The sequence below is a fragment of the Argentina silus genome (genome assembly GCF_951799395.1).
Source record: "Argentina silus genome assembly, chromosome: 15".
Lineage (NCBI taxonomy): Eukaryota > Metazoa > Chordata > Actinopteri > Argentiniformes > Argentinidae > Argentina > Argentina silus.
Window position 1 is genome coordinate 15,649,152 of NC_139669.1, and position 15,357 is coordinate 15,664,508.

The 15,357-nt window shown below is 41.4% G+C and overlaps 2 protein-coding genes across 2 annotated transcripts; one reads left to right on the top strand and one right to left on the bottom strand.

Annotated features, from left to right (window-relative positions):
• Nucleotides 1–693: 693 nt before the first annotated feature.
• Nucleotides 694–5,455, top strand: LOC310816031 (uncharacterized protein; the record flags this gene model as incomplete). The annotated part of the gene is made up of 6 exons (XM_083686036.1): nt 694–742; nt 1,061–1,399; nt 1,840–2,094; nt 2,535–2,669; nt 3,405–3,524; nt 3,808–5,455. 6 exons carry the CDS (start codon nt 694–696, stop codon nt 4,053–4,055), a joined length of 1,146 nt encoding a protein of 381 aa, XP_083542162.1. The 3' UTR covers nt 4,056–5,455.
• Nucleotides 5,456–8,418: 2,963 nt separating this feature from the next.
• LOC310816032 (homeobox protein CDX-1-like) lies at nt 8,419–11,488 on the bottom strand (the record flags this gene model as incomplete). Its single annotated transcript, XM_083686037.1, has 3 exons — nt 8,419–8,598; nt 9,148–9,296; nt 11,071–11,488. The coding sequence occupies 3 exons, from the start codon at nt 11,486–11,488 to the stop codon at nt 8,419–8,421; spliced, it is 747 nt and encodes a 248-aa protein (XP_083542163.1).
• Between the last annotated feature and the right edge of the window lie 3,869 nt (nt 11,489–15,357).

The window sequence follows — 15,357 nt, forward strand, 5'->3', positions numbered from 1 at the left end:
GCCCCCTAGTTTTGAATTCTGTGACCATTAACACAAAATGATCGATGGGAATGTTTCCCATCTTGTTTTGTCACTCATGTCAAACCTTTCAAATACACTTCTGACCCAATCAATGAAATAATGTTTCTGGCCACAGTCTAGTCTTCAGCTAGTAATGGAATTTTCATTCCTCTCTTTCTCAGATTCCTCTCTCTATTTCTCTCACTTCTCCATTTCTAACAGAGAGAAATACATTTAGATTCCACTCATTTGTATTGAAGGCCTTGACAGGCCTTGACAGGCCTTGACTGAGTTTATTTAAGTGTCAGAGCCGACCCCTGAAATAAAAAGGTGCCTCTTCTTCACATGTGAAAGGCGCAAGGCTTATCCCTTAATCTTATCTAATTTGACACATCAAGTCACAAACTGTCAGTAGCTATGCCTGACTCTCTTTTTAAAATGACGAAGTGAAACCCTGATCTAACACTTCCTCTTTCCTCTTGACACCTATTAATAGAGGCCAAAATGACACAACTTAGAAACATTAGTTTTTACACCAATCAGAAACAGTTTTTTTTTAGCATAGACAGCTATCTTTCATAGTGACCAGGTTCTTTATGTTCAGAAAGGTACCAAGCGGAGAATATTCAGAGCAGGATTACCATATAGAGGACTTTTTTATTTGTCAAATTGATTCCTGCATTGTGAAGAGACATGGAAGCTGTGTTTGGACTGTTGGTGGTGTTAGTAGGAGCGTCTCAAGGTAAGCTGCTAATTTATGTGTGCCATTTTCACCCTATGGATATCATACAGTATATCATGCTTTAAGCGCCTCACTTGTTCCGAGTTCTTTGTGGTATGTACTTTGAATGAATCCATTACATTAAAAAAAACACATTTATTCTCTATCCTCCATTGTCCTGTGAGTCAGTGATGACCAGGGTGTTAACATCTTAGAGCTGTTGGTTTGATTACACTGTAGGTTGGAACATACAGTGATGAGATATTAGCATGATTTGAAACAGGTTAGAAGAGTGATCGTGAATATGGCGTCTACAGTATTCTTCCTCTTGATTTTCAGCCATGGAAACCTCCTGTGATGCTCGACAGAACATGACTCAGTGTTACGGAGCTCTGGGAGGAACTGTGTTTCTCCACCTGACGACTAATGCCACTGGACAGCAACTCGATTTTCTTTTTAAATACTCCAATGGTACTCGTACACCAGTGTTCAAAATGAGGATGAACAGAGTGAAAACTACCTATCTACCCATTGTAAAAAGATCTCACTTCTTTATCAACAACGGAACATTAAGGATAGATAACACTGAGAGGAGTGATTTCTCTGAATACCTCCTACAGACCTATGATCAAAATGGAGAAGACTCTGGGACCACACAAATACAGCTCTTCATTGAAGGTCAATTGCAACACTGTCTAAAAGATTTATTGAGTAAACCAGCAGACTAATGGCTGTTCTTCAACATTTTATATAATGTTATTTTATGTCATTATAAACCAAAAGTCAGATGTTGAAATGTGTTGCTTTTAGCATCTGTAATAAATCTAGCAATTCCTTATTATAATTAGATTAGATTAGATTGTACTTTATTGTCTCCTTATGCAGAAATTAGCTTTGCCTCACATGCTCTACAAGGTAAAAATGTACATAGTATAAACACAATGACACATTAACAACAGCCACACATAAAAACACAAGGCACCTAAACACATAAGCACAGTCCACAAAACACATCCACTTTATATCCATATGCACAACCATCAAATACATCTGGGCTTCCATATAAGGCTTGTTATTGTGTATAACTGACCAAGTTAACTTCTCTCATTTCCCCCCAGCTCCTGTGTCCTCTCCAACTCTGTCCCCTGAGTGTCTGTCCCATGGAGAGATGAGGGTGTCCTGCTCCTCTCAGGGAGACTCTCCCCAGTACATCTGGACTCTGGACGGACAGACACAGAGAGACACTGAGGTCTTACCTGGTGTCGAGACAAACACCATCACACTGAAGACAGGCCAGTCAGGAAGTCTCACCTGTACAGTCAAAAACCACATCAGCAATGTTTCTGTCAGCCAGAACATCTCCACTTGCCCAGGTAAGCTCCTGTTATCATTTACATGGTTCTATGAAAGTACTGTTTAATGATTGAAGGTGATGATGATGCAGATAATGCTGCTGCTGCTGATGATGATGATAATGATAGTGATAATGAATACCTGACATTAAGTTACACTGCATTACATTAGCCTACTACAAACAATACATTACATTAAATTACAATACATTACTGTATATTAGCCTACATAACAAACAACTACACACAATTTACACAATATAATCAATTAATTATGTACATTCCTCAGATGACCTTTATCAAGGTCTTAAAGGGACCGACAATGATGATGATGATGATGATGATGATAATGATGATAATGCTGATCAATGGAAATAGACCTGTGTAGATCCATTAAGCATCATAGCATTTACGCACTGTCATCTCAGATGTGTGACCTTGTTTATTCCGATGGTCCTCAGGGTTCATTTACATTAATTGCACCATCAATGGAACAGAGATATCAGAGTGGGTGTTTGCAGCTAACGATACACGTTGTACAACCACTCCTCCCACTCCTACCACTCCCACTGAGACAACTGCTGAGACATTCACTGGTAAGGGTAACCAATCCTTCTCAAAACCATAGCAACGCTATAGCACACATGACGTAGGTTTGCGAGCACAGGAGACATAAAGACGCGTCTTGTTTAAGAAGCCAAAAAACGAAAAGAGAAACATGTCCGTGTCCAGAAAGGCGAAATGTCCATCTGAGGCGCTCTTGAGAAAATTCCACTGAAATCAATAGGGAGACGCCATTATAGCTTTGTCTACTAATAATGCGTCTATGATTCTGCTCCCTACTGGTTACAACAACAGCCCCCACTAACACAGAGACAACTCCTGAGACATCCACTGGTCAGGGGAATGTGACCGTAATGACTACCAGACCCAGCAATCACTCCCAGGGCCTGACTGGTACATATGACCTTCAGGCCCTGAGGGATTTTAGTAAGTGACAATACTAAGTCTTATGTATCTACAGTATCATTATCATCATCATTAATAGCAAGAATACGATCGTATCTAAATCCTTGGTATTAGTAGTGGTATAAGTAGTAGTGATCGTGACGATAGTGGCTTAGTTGCCTGTCAAACCACTGATAGAGGGTCAGGTATCTATTCTGCTCTTTATTGGTTGAGGTTTAGACTGTAGGGTGGTCTGACCTAGATCTGTGGTTAAGGGTTACTTCTACCACAAGCTACCTGGGAGCCATTTTGATTTGTGCTAGAGAATTACAGTACTTGCCATTTATGCTTTTCTGTTTATCTCTATGTCTACTTTCTTAAAGTGGGGCCAGTGGGGTTCATCGTGTTTGCTGCAGGGTTGCTGGCAGTGGTGGTCATACTCTTCGTAGTTGCGGTGAAAGTTTACAGTGTCCAGAAGAAAAAGAAAAAAGCAAAGGCCCCAGGTCAGAAAACATTGTTGTTGTTACTCTTTATCTCCATTATCCAGTAAAGTACTGTAGTTTATCGCCTCAGTTTCAATGGTAAAATAATCTACTTAATTTTAGTGAAATTTTATTTAGTTTTTTGCCCTGCCTGATGTACTGTACCTCCTCATGTTCATTTTACCATCAGGCCTATGTTCTTAGAAGTCCTCTCAAAGCAACCCTGTGAATAGACTAAGTACCCCCAGAGGTAAACATACACGTGGATAAGAACCATTGATCTAAATCTCCTCTCCCTCACCAGCCTCCTCCGGCAGTGACGATGGGCAGGACGTGGAGTACGCTGATGTCAGAGTCCTGAAGAGACAGATGAGACAAAAGGAGAGGCAGGCACCCATGGAGGTAGAGTATGGAGAGGTGAAAGTGTCAGGGGGTCCCACTCAGGAGATGGACGTGGTGTATGGGGAGGTGAAAGTGTTAGCCTGTCCCAAGCGGGTCATGGACACACCTGAGGAGAGCTGTGTGTATGCTACTGTCCAGAAAGGCCAGTGAGCAGGTGATACTTAGCGGTCCCATCGGGATAGCTTTATCTAAAGATACATTATAGAGAATTTTGCCTCTGGGGGTGCTCTTGAACCAAAAGGGGATCCCTTAAATAGTTGGAAATAATGTCCATAAATTACCTCATTGGACAGGAAGGGGCACACCTCCCCATGTCCATAAGCATAAACTTATTTTGACAACATTTCAAACAAACCAAAAAACGGGCACAGGAAGAGGTGTCCTTTCACCAAATATAACAACATTCTCTCTGGATGTGGTTTACCATACGGACCCCGGATGCGCAGAAGCACAACAACAAGGAGTTTAAAATGAACAAATGCTGACGAAGGCCTCTGCTGCAGCATGAATTGAAGTGAACAAGTTGAACTGCAAGTATTGTCAGTGAGTTTAAAAATAAATACAGACAAGTCAATAGTCAACTATCTAACCTGAATTATTGGTTAATCATATAGTGTATGCAATATGCACCTGTGACATTAGCATACACATGTATTCAGTTAACTTTACATTAAACATGGAGCTTAAACTCAGGTGTTGCGTGTCAGGTGTCACCATTGCGTGTCAGGTGTCACCATTCTCCGTCCAACGGAGCCATCGGGACTGCATGTACAGTATCTTTGCATAGAAAAGACAGGTAGTGATATGAGAGCAAGGATAGGATGAGAAGGTTGAATAATTTTGTACATAGCCTTGCCATTACCTTCGCCTCCCAAACTTACACTTTAGGGCAAATGGACAGTTGGACACCAAAGACCTTGGTGTTGACTGGTGTTTCTTCTTCTTCTTCTTTTATGTGGTTGTGCAAAACGGCATTTTCATCATTTTGGTTATGTGGTATCCACTTCCTTGTTTCAGTTTTGAGAATCTGTTTGTCCATTTTGTTTTGAGAATCCCTTTATACATTGTGTAAATTACTGTTGATTCATTCATTGGTTGATTAATCATCATATTTACAATGTGCTTGTTGGTTGACCTGTTAACTGAACATGGGTTTGATAGTAGAGGTCAGAGGTCAAAGGAGCAGGGCCCTTGACTACCGTTCATCTGATTTAAGGAGTCATAAAGCTGTCTTTATGGCCCATCATAGTTTCAACTTTCCATAAACTACAGCCTGACAGCCTCCCCAATGGTTAATGATTCATGGAACAGGTATGCTGAAACATCTGACATTGTCTTTTCACATCTTCTTGTAATGTCCTCTTTTCAGATTTTGTTTTCAACTTGTTTTAACTAACGTTGCTGTAAAGCTTATGTTATGAAAATGTTTATATGCTTGTTGCACTGTATATTGGTAAATGAAATTAGGTAAATATAGCTATACTGTACCTGCATCAAATGCCAATTTTCCAAAATACATTTTACAGTGATTCATCATGTGATTAAACCTTTATTCTTTGATAAGACTTTGAGCTTGTTTAAACATTGCAATTTTTATAAGTTTTGTTGGACAATCATGAAAGTTTTATGTTTGTCATTTTATTATCATTGCAATTGCAATCATTTGTGGAGAGATTGTAAAAAGCCCCAACTGGTGGTTTCTTTCCTTGGTGATCACGAGAGCTTTGGCACGCACAGGGTTCATCATTGTGAAACCAAACCATTTGCTTAAAGGAGAAATACATGCTGTTATCATAATATGGTGCTATATCAACTGAGTAATACCTTGTGTTACCTGCTGCCAGTACTATCAACATAACCCCAAGTCAGTAAAATGCCCAAAATGCAAATTGTACTATTTTGACCATACTGTAATATATTAGATAGAATGGAGTTGATACAGTAGCATTGGGGTTTGCAAAATACACAGTTCTGGGAATGTGGCCTTAAAAAAACAGTTAGCTTATGACAGCCCTCACCCGTTTATATGAACATATGATAGGAAAACTGGTTGCAGCTATGTAGATGCAAACCATGAACCACGGTCAGAGAAAGTACTGCAATGTGTTAGCATCTGTAGACATTCTACACAAAAAAGCCTGCGGTTACAGTTATTTGTTTCGCTGACACAGGAGTTTTTCATGTTAATCTGCTGCTTCTCCATATCATTTCATTGGTTCATTTTTTTTTTTATTATTACAGCACAAGGAGAAAAGTACAGCATCTGCAAATCAGGCAAACCATGATCTTCTGTTTTATTGTGTAATGTTGAAATCAGTTCTACTGTACATCAACAATGCAAAGGTCAGTGTCTGGGCTCTTGGGTGGGCTGTGTGGCCTTCATACTGCTCAGCGGTTGGAACTTTGTCCGCCACACCCTCAGCCCGTCAAGCTATGAATGCTGCCAAACACGTACAGTATACAAGCAATAACAGCTCTGAAACTGGGCCTCCACAGCCCCAAAAAAAGGACTGGTAAATTTGCTTGAGAAATTCTCCACAATTCCTTATTAACAATGTTATATACTGTATATGAATACTCAGTTTTAAGTGTAAATCAGTCGACATACACTTATCCTTGAGACTTCACGGGTGCCAAGGAGTTTAAAACCACCTCCAAGTGTGACTCAACTTGAACACGTTGTGTGCTAGCAGTCAGAGACTGAATTGTGCAGGGTAATACAATTCACAAATGAGCAATAGTTAGAAAACAGAGTAAGATTAAAATAAACAATCATTCAAAGTTTTTTTTTTCTCTCTCACATTGGACAGTTATAGTGACAAAGCAAAATGAATGGTTATTATAAAGTCTAATGTCGTTTGGGAAACAAGAATTCTTTAGGCGATTTGTTCTTGTGTTGACTTGAGACAGCTGATAGTGGCTGTGGAGGAGGCTGCCGGCTCTCTGTCCCCCGGCTGGGTCATGCAACGGATGCTCAGGCTGGAGATGTCTGCGACTGTCTCTCTCCTAGCCTGCAGAGATGGTAGCTTCAGTTGGATGGCCCCATTTTGTTATTATTCTCCATGGCCTTCATCATAGCACCACACTGGCATATTTCAAGCAAATGAGCATCTACTACAGAGCTGTTATGAGAATGGTGACACAATGTCCCTTGCTCAACTTCCTGTGTCAAGACCTCTTCCTATGTTTCTGCATCATCAACACCAATAAACCATTTCTCTAAAATATCATAAAATGTACAGTACCAGTCAAAAGTTTGGACACACCTTCTCATTCAATGTTTTTTCTTTATTTGTATTATTTTCTACATTGTAGATTAATATTGAAGACATCAAAAACTATGAAGGAACACATATGGAATTATGTAGTAAACAAAAAAGTGTTAAACAAACCAGAATATATTTTATATTTTAGATTCTTCAAAGTAGCCACCTTTTGCTTTTATGACAGCTTTGCACACTCTTGGTAAGTTTGTGTCCAAACCTTTGACTGGTACTGTACATAATATGCATAAAGAATACATCAACAACCAAAAAACGGGCACAGGAAGAGGTGTCCTTTCACCAAATATAACAACATGCTCTCTGGATGTGGTTTACCATACGGACCCCGGATGCGCAGAAGCACAACAACAAGGAGTTTAAAATGAACAAATGCTGACGAAGGCCTCTGCTGCAGCATGAATTGAAGTGAACAAGTTCAAAAGTATTGTCAGTGAGTTTAAAAATAAATACAGACAAGTCAATAGTCAACTATCTAATCCGAATTATTGGTTAATCATATAGTGTATGCAATATGCACCTGTGACATTAGCATACACATGTATTCAGTTAACTTTACATTAAACATGGAGCTTAAAATTGGACAATTCTTTGCTCTTCTTTCTTTTCTCCATGCTCAGTGTGGTACACACAGACACGCAACACAAAGGTTGAGTCAACTTTTCTCCATTTAAACTGGTTGCAAGTGTGATTTCTATATTGCCAGCACCTGTTACTTGCCACATGTAAATGTTAAAAAAGGTTTAAATACAAATTAAAGGAGAATCACATGCTTGAAATCCAATTATTTCTTACAATTTTGAAAAGGTGTCAATAATTTTGTCCAGTCCATTTTTGGAGTTCCATGTGGAATGATATCAGATTTGGCTTTTTTTCTCTGCTTTTTTGTGTTGTTCTAATGCAAAAAAATAAAAATAAACATGTGAATACCAAAGCATTTGGAATTGCAACAATGTTCTGGGAGAAGTGGTGCATTATCTGAAAGAAGTGCAGGGGTGCCAATATTTTTGTACAGTAACATAATTGATTGATTTATGCTAGTGATTTTCATGTCAAGCCACCGGAATAATTAAAGTAGTAATATTCTATTACAGTACTGCAGTACTGCAAGACCTGTTGTGTTTTCATCATCATATCATTGACATGGTAAATTATACCGTCTATTGTGATTCTTATGGTTAAAGCAGTTTGATAAAGTTCCAGTGCTGTCCAGTACATCCAGAAGGAATTCCTTAGTATTCCTCTTTGATAGTCATTGATACTGTCTCCGACAATAAGCAGCTGTTGGAGCTAGTCTCTATGGTGATGTTGTCGGGGGCAGCCAAGCTGGTGGAGGCCTGCTGGGATAGCTGGAGCTTCTTCTTGTTCATCTTCCTCTCTTTGGCACGTCTGTTCTGAAACCAGATCTTCACCTGCACCAACAACACACCATTAAGAAAGTTACCATAAAAGATACACTGCATCTATTCACTAGGGTTCCACATGTAAATATACAGTGCCTTTAGAAAGTATTCAGACCCCTTCACTTTTTCCACATTTTGTTGTCTTATAGACTCAATTTAAAATGGATTAAAATCAACGAATTTGCCATCAATCCACACACAATACCCCAAAATGAAAGTGAAACACGTTTTTTGAAATTTCTGTAAATTTATTCAAATTGAAATACAGAAATACCTCATGTACATAAGTATTCAGACCCTTTGCTATTACACTCTTAAAATGTTCTAAAATGCAAAAATGTCATCAACAAATCACTCAATAACTTGAATTGAGTCCATCTTAATGCAATGATAATAGTTAATGTCATTTTGGAATTAATATCTTTGTTTTTATAGGGTCTCTGATTTGCATAGGAATCAGTTACACACTGTGTGGATCAGGTTGTCATTGCCTGCCTGCCTGCCTGCCTGCCTGCCTGCCTGTCTGTCTGTCTGTCTGTCTGTCTGTCTGACACTCACCTGTCGTTCAGAGAGGCTGAGCCCCACAGCCAGCTCAACCTTCCTCCTGATGGTGATGTAGCGGCTGTACTGGAACTCCTTCTCCAGCTCCAGGCGCTGTTGGTCTGTGTACACCACCCTGTACTTGTCCTTGGTGCGTGTCTTCCCGCCTGAAACCAGACATACAATACCATTAGTACAGACCTACAATACAATTATAATGGTATAATATATAATTGCAGAATTCATCCAGAATTGAATAACATCACATTTGACCTTTTTTATGAACTTTGATGTAAATCGATGGTGTCGTAATGCAATTTTAGAGGCTACATGAAATTCAGATGATATAAGATGATTTATGATTATTGAATTTTTTTAGTTTTTAAGTTTGACAATTCGAGGTGGAAATGGCATCAACGGATGTCGAGATAAACACAAGTTACAGTACACATAAAAGCCTTCAACAGCATAAAGACACCAGACTGAACAGTGTGTGAGCAATGGCGTTAAAGATTAACTTGAAGCGCGGAGGGGCCTTGTCTGGTGCCATGTTCACGTTGAGTCTCCCACATGGAGGTGGTTTCAAACTCCCTGGCGCCCGTGAAATCCTCATCTATCTATCAATCATGTTAGTCATAACCAATGCAACACTTATCACTGTAGTGGTGGTTCTTCTTATCACTGTGAGAGGTGTTTACGGAGGCAGCCATTCATTCACACGTACGTGCATACACACACACACACACACACACACACACACACACACACACACACACACACACACACACATGAAGGCACACACACACACACACACACACACACACACACACACACACACACACACACTGAAGGCACACACACACACACGAAGGCACACACACACACACGAAGGCACACACACACACACACGAAGGCACACACACACACACACACACACACACACACACACACACACACACACACACACACACACACCGCCTGGGAGTTGTGAGTCAGGGAGATGGTATTGATCCATTAAAGTCTTGACGACATGGGGCGTACATTGATCGCTGAAGGGCGAGGGGAACACACAGAAAGATAAGACAGTGTGGGTTGGTCCAGTCTCAGACACCCAGTCAGGCCAGCCCCCTGTAACTGTTATCTGCCCTGGCTGTCACCCCCAGAGTGGACAGAAAGGGTGGGGTACCACAGTCCATAGACTCCCTGGCCTCTGCTGTTAGCTTTTCACTAGAAAATCTTTCACCGGCGGAAGGGATAGGTGAAAAGCCACCATTTGATGGATGTGTGTGTATGTGTGTGACATTGTGCAATAGTTCTCAAACATGACTACAAATAGGTTTTCTGTCACCTGTGTCATATATGCCACTGCCTGTTCCGTACTGCTAGTCCAGAGCTGATGTTTGCCATTGAGCCTTGACTTTGTAATCAACACAAATTCTGTACAATGCCACATTCACCAATCATTTTGCATATTGAGTACCGCGCTATATTAATATCATTAATATCAATAATGTCATTACATATTAATAGGATGCTTGTATTGTTTTCACATCGACCTATACACAAAATGGGATCAGTAGAACAATGTCTTATCAGCTGTTTAAACCTTTCCTTGAGATAACTCCCTGATAAGAGAGTGTGTCAATATAAACGCATTATGGAGGAGAAACACAGGTGTAAACCTCTGCAATAGTGAAAAGAACCTGACAACCTCAAAACGTTCATTATTGATAAAACAATACACTTAAATTGTGTTGACCCTGGCTGTCACCCAGGGTCTCCCTCATAGGATTATTTTGGTGTAGTACAGTCATGTTATATATCATGTGCGCCTAGGCTCAGCACAATGTCTGATGACAAATTTCCAGTGAAGCCTAACTACGTAACTTGTTATGGATAGGGAAAAGCCATTGGGCATTGGGCAACGGTACTGTAGCCTACCTGAATTGGATGGATGCACATTGCGTCTGTTACAATCGTATGAAGTTCTTCTTTGCGAGTTTGGAGAGTACTGCTCATCAGGTGAGTTGAGAGATGCCAGAATCCCCGGGCCCGGAGGCAGGATGGAGGTCAGGTCCGGGTTATTGAAACCGAACTGGACAGAAGCAGGGCTTGAACCGGGGAAGCCAGCGCCGTACGGTGACCACTCCTCCCGAGGAGCTGCGTAAGCGGGGTTCCACACACCAGTGGTTGGGATGTGGTGAGGGTCACCGAGTCCCCCGACGTGATGATAACCGTTGAAATCAACATACTGCGACGGCAAAGACATGCAGTTCTGACTGTTTGTACTTTGAGACGGGTGTCTCACGGAATTTGGGTACATTCCGGTGTCCTTATCCAGGAGGTAACTCACGTACATTGTTCCGAGTAAACTTTGCACATTATGGTATTCCAAAAAACTACTATTAACAACTTACTCCAAGTTCTTATAAGATCTAGCCAACTCGTTCACCTGTAGCTGTATCCAAGCCGTCACCTGTCGACTACGCACCTTTATACCGGTAGGTTTGTTTGCTGGACAGGTTGACAGTCCCAAAGTATCACCATGACGTCAACTTTTACAATACCTGGCTGGCTCACTCTATCCCTCACACAGTAATTGGCACTTTCTGCCCACTGTGTGGCATGCGCCCATGGTGTAATCAATGTTTTCTAGTATCAAATTGTGTGTTTCCTATACAACTTAAAACAGCATTCTGGATATATTCCAGACTTCATCAAAGTCACACATTGTCTATAGACTATATTATCGTAAGGGACTGCAGGTGTACCTTCCCTCAAAGTCCAGTACTCAGTTTGTTACTTTACAGAGACCACAAGAGGGCGGCATGCAACCAGACACGGCATGTTTAAGATAATGTGTGATTTGCTGTCCTACTTGTATGTGAAAGTACTGTATATATCCCTGGGGTTTAAGATATGAATAGTACTACCCACCTATTACTCTCAATATGGGAGGCGAGAGAGTATCTTATTTTCTCGGCAATGTTGTATTTACCTTTTCACTGTTCACTTTTATAGCAAATATGTTGTATGCCTAATTATGTATTAAAAGCAAATATGTCACTTTTTTTTAAAACATCTACAGCCTAAGAAACCCCATCCATCTGAATATAGGAAGTAAAAGCATTATTTAAAAAGTCAATACCTCAGACGTCCATTAGAGACCATCAACCACTGGCACTGCATAGCCAAGTGGACACTGAAGGATGAGAAAGTGCAATAAAACCTTCAAATGGCAAATTCACCTAGCCGCATCACACAGGCCTGATGTCCATCAGAATGTGTAGATGGTTTTGGCACCTAGTCAGAGTACAGCTCATAGCTCTCCTAATGATCTCTCACCATCATGGGGAATAAGAACAGGACAAGGACACCTCAAGGATGGCTGTGTTGTCAGCACTGGTGTCCTGGGGTGCGTTAGGACCATGCAATTGTTCTTTACTGGCATGTACTGTACAGTAAATGCAGACAGACAGGAATGTTTAGCATGCGAGTTCACACACACACACACACACACACACACACACACACACACACACACACACACACGCATGTACGTATAAACCCGCACACACACTCACACACACACACACACACACACACACGTACATATGCACCCTCACACACACATACTCACACACACACGCACGCACGCACGCACGCACGCACGCACGCTCGCACGCACGCACACACGCACACACACACACACACACACTGGCACTAAAGCTCAACAGGCAAGTCTGTCAATTACTTAACCCCACTGACACAGATACAAGACATAAGCCAATTGTCTGAGCTTCATGTAATTCTTAAACACAGTCATAACTCCCCTACATATGTCCCCAACATCTGCAGAAAAGATCCAAACCACAAAAAGCTTTAAATAGAACCTACATAGACAACTGAATTGGAAGCACTACAGTCTTGCTGTGTGCCAAAAATGAAAATAGACACATTTGTAGACGGTCATACATCTCGCTATATTTTTCTAAATTATGTGTATAGATATTTAATTATCCTAGTGGTTAAGTGCAGTAGTCCGACAGTATATAAACAGCTAGGAGAATCTCGGTGTGTGTCAAAAGACACATCATATAAGCGTTGCTAGGGAACTCCTGTAATCGATGACCTCATGTCATTGTTAACCACTTCTGAAACTCTTTACTCCTGTGAAGAACACTGCCTCTGGGCTGGTAATGAGTTGTTATGGCTCCCCAGGCAGGACCTAGGCTTTGATGTTCATTATGCCTGCAGGATAGGGTACACAGTGTGTACTCAAGTCAAAGCCCCGAAAAGACTTGTGGCTGTCTATAGTAGGCTATCTGACGCTAAATGTTGTTGTTCACAGTTTGTTTCTCAATCTTTTTCAAACCTCAAATTAATTCTGTGTCAATACGACACAAAGATTTTAATTCTCCCATGACTGTTGGTAGGAATTGCCCAATTTCAGACTGCACACACATAGTGGTTTGATTGGGTAAAACTCCATTATCAAGCTCTCTGGTATTTCCCTGGATAGATCCCAGGTTCCCCCCCCCCCTCCCCCTCCAGAGACAGCCTACAGTAAGTGGAGGCTCTGACTCTAATACGTAATCATTACTGTTTGTTGTGGATCTGATCCAAGATCAGTGTTTAGGCAGCTCCAGCTATCTTCATCTGTCACCAGTAGTAGTGAGGTCACCGGGCCTCAACCCCAGTGTTTCCTGCCACCCTCCCTCCCCCTCCAAGCCCTCTCAGACAGGGTATTGTACGGGGATGTGTGTACAATGTGGATATACTGTAGGCATAACTGTTCTTATTCTTGAACCATTCCAAGTGTTTTTGTTACCCTGCTAAGCTTTGTGTACGAACGAAGGACAGCTGCCCAATACTAAACAAAAGATCCCCCTCTCTCTCAACTATTCCCTACTCCAACTTCTCCGCCATTAAAACAGATATTTGGCTGTCATATAAACATGGCTGTTGATATCAGGCCAGGCCCTCCCGCACATGTGTGTCCCATTCCATCTGCATTCTTGGGTTGGCGAGTCATAGGGCTTCATCTGACAGAGTTCCACTCAGTGTGTGGAAGAAGTGGGGCTGTCTTATTTACAGGATGTTTAGACAAAGTCTGTGTCTTTCGCTTGCCTCTTCCTGACTGACAAGGAAGTCTGTGTAAGTCAGTGGAGGCTGGTAGAGATAGAAATCAGAGGACGGGCTCATTGTCATGCAATGCATGGAATGGAATGAGGAATGATCAACTCTCATTCCATTCCATGCATTGCGATGATCGTTCCTCATTCTGTTCCATGCATTAGAATAAGTCCGTCCTCCAATTTCTACCTCCACCAGCCTCCCCTGGTGTAGGTGTGTACTGTATACTACAGTTATTTCTCGTAGACAATGTTGTTCGTGGTGGTTGTAGGTGGAGTGGCTGTACTGGAGCAGAGGGTGATATCTAGAGAAGTCTAAGTTTGTTGAAAAATGTGATTGTTTTTCCTCATTGTGTTTTATAGTTGTAATTTGTATGATGTATGATTTGTAAAATGTTGTGTACGCAGGTCTCCTTTGTAAAAGAGATGTTGGTCTCAATGGGACTCCCTGCCAAAATAAAGGTTAAATAAACATAATACATTTGAAAAGAAGTAAGTTCTTCTTGTGGTGGGGGCAGTGGCATTAATGATAAAGGGCAAATCATGTTATTTATGTACTTTTTAATTTACTTAAAAAAAACTTCTCAGATAAAATCACAATTTCCACAGGCAGTAGAGAGCATCTATTCTAACATATTACAGGGTAGTGGTATCGGGCTATGAGGTGGTGCTCACTGTGATTGACCCCACTAATGAAGACTGTGTTGTGTTGTCCCCTCCTATCTAATAACTGGGGCCTCTATGGCTCTCTAATTATCGTCACTAGACCTTTAGATTTACTCACACAATTAGAGGAGAGCGTGTGTGCAGTCCAATGTACCCCCTGCCCCCGTCTCTGTCCCTGGGCGCCCCCCCCCCCCCTTTTGAGGAGCCCCCCACCATCAGGAAGAAAGCCCTTCGTCAGCTGCTGGCGAGCATTATGAATTTTCAAGCCATCCACTCATATCCTGGGAAAGGAAGAAATTAGGAACAGGGCCAAGATTGAAAACAGACATGGGCACTCTGGCGTGGAGGGAGCAGGGGTGAGGGAGAGGTGTGTGTGTGTGTGTGTGTGTATGCGTGCGTGCGTGTGTGTGTGTGTGTGTGTCTGTGA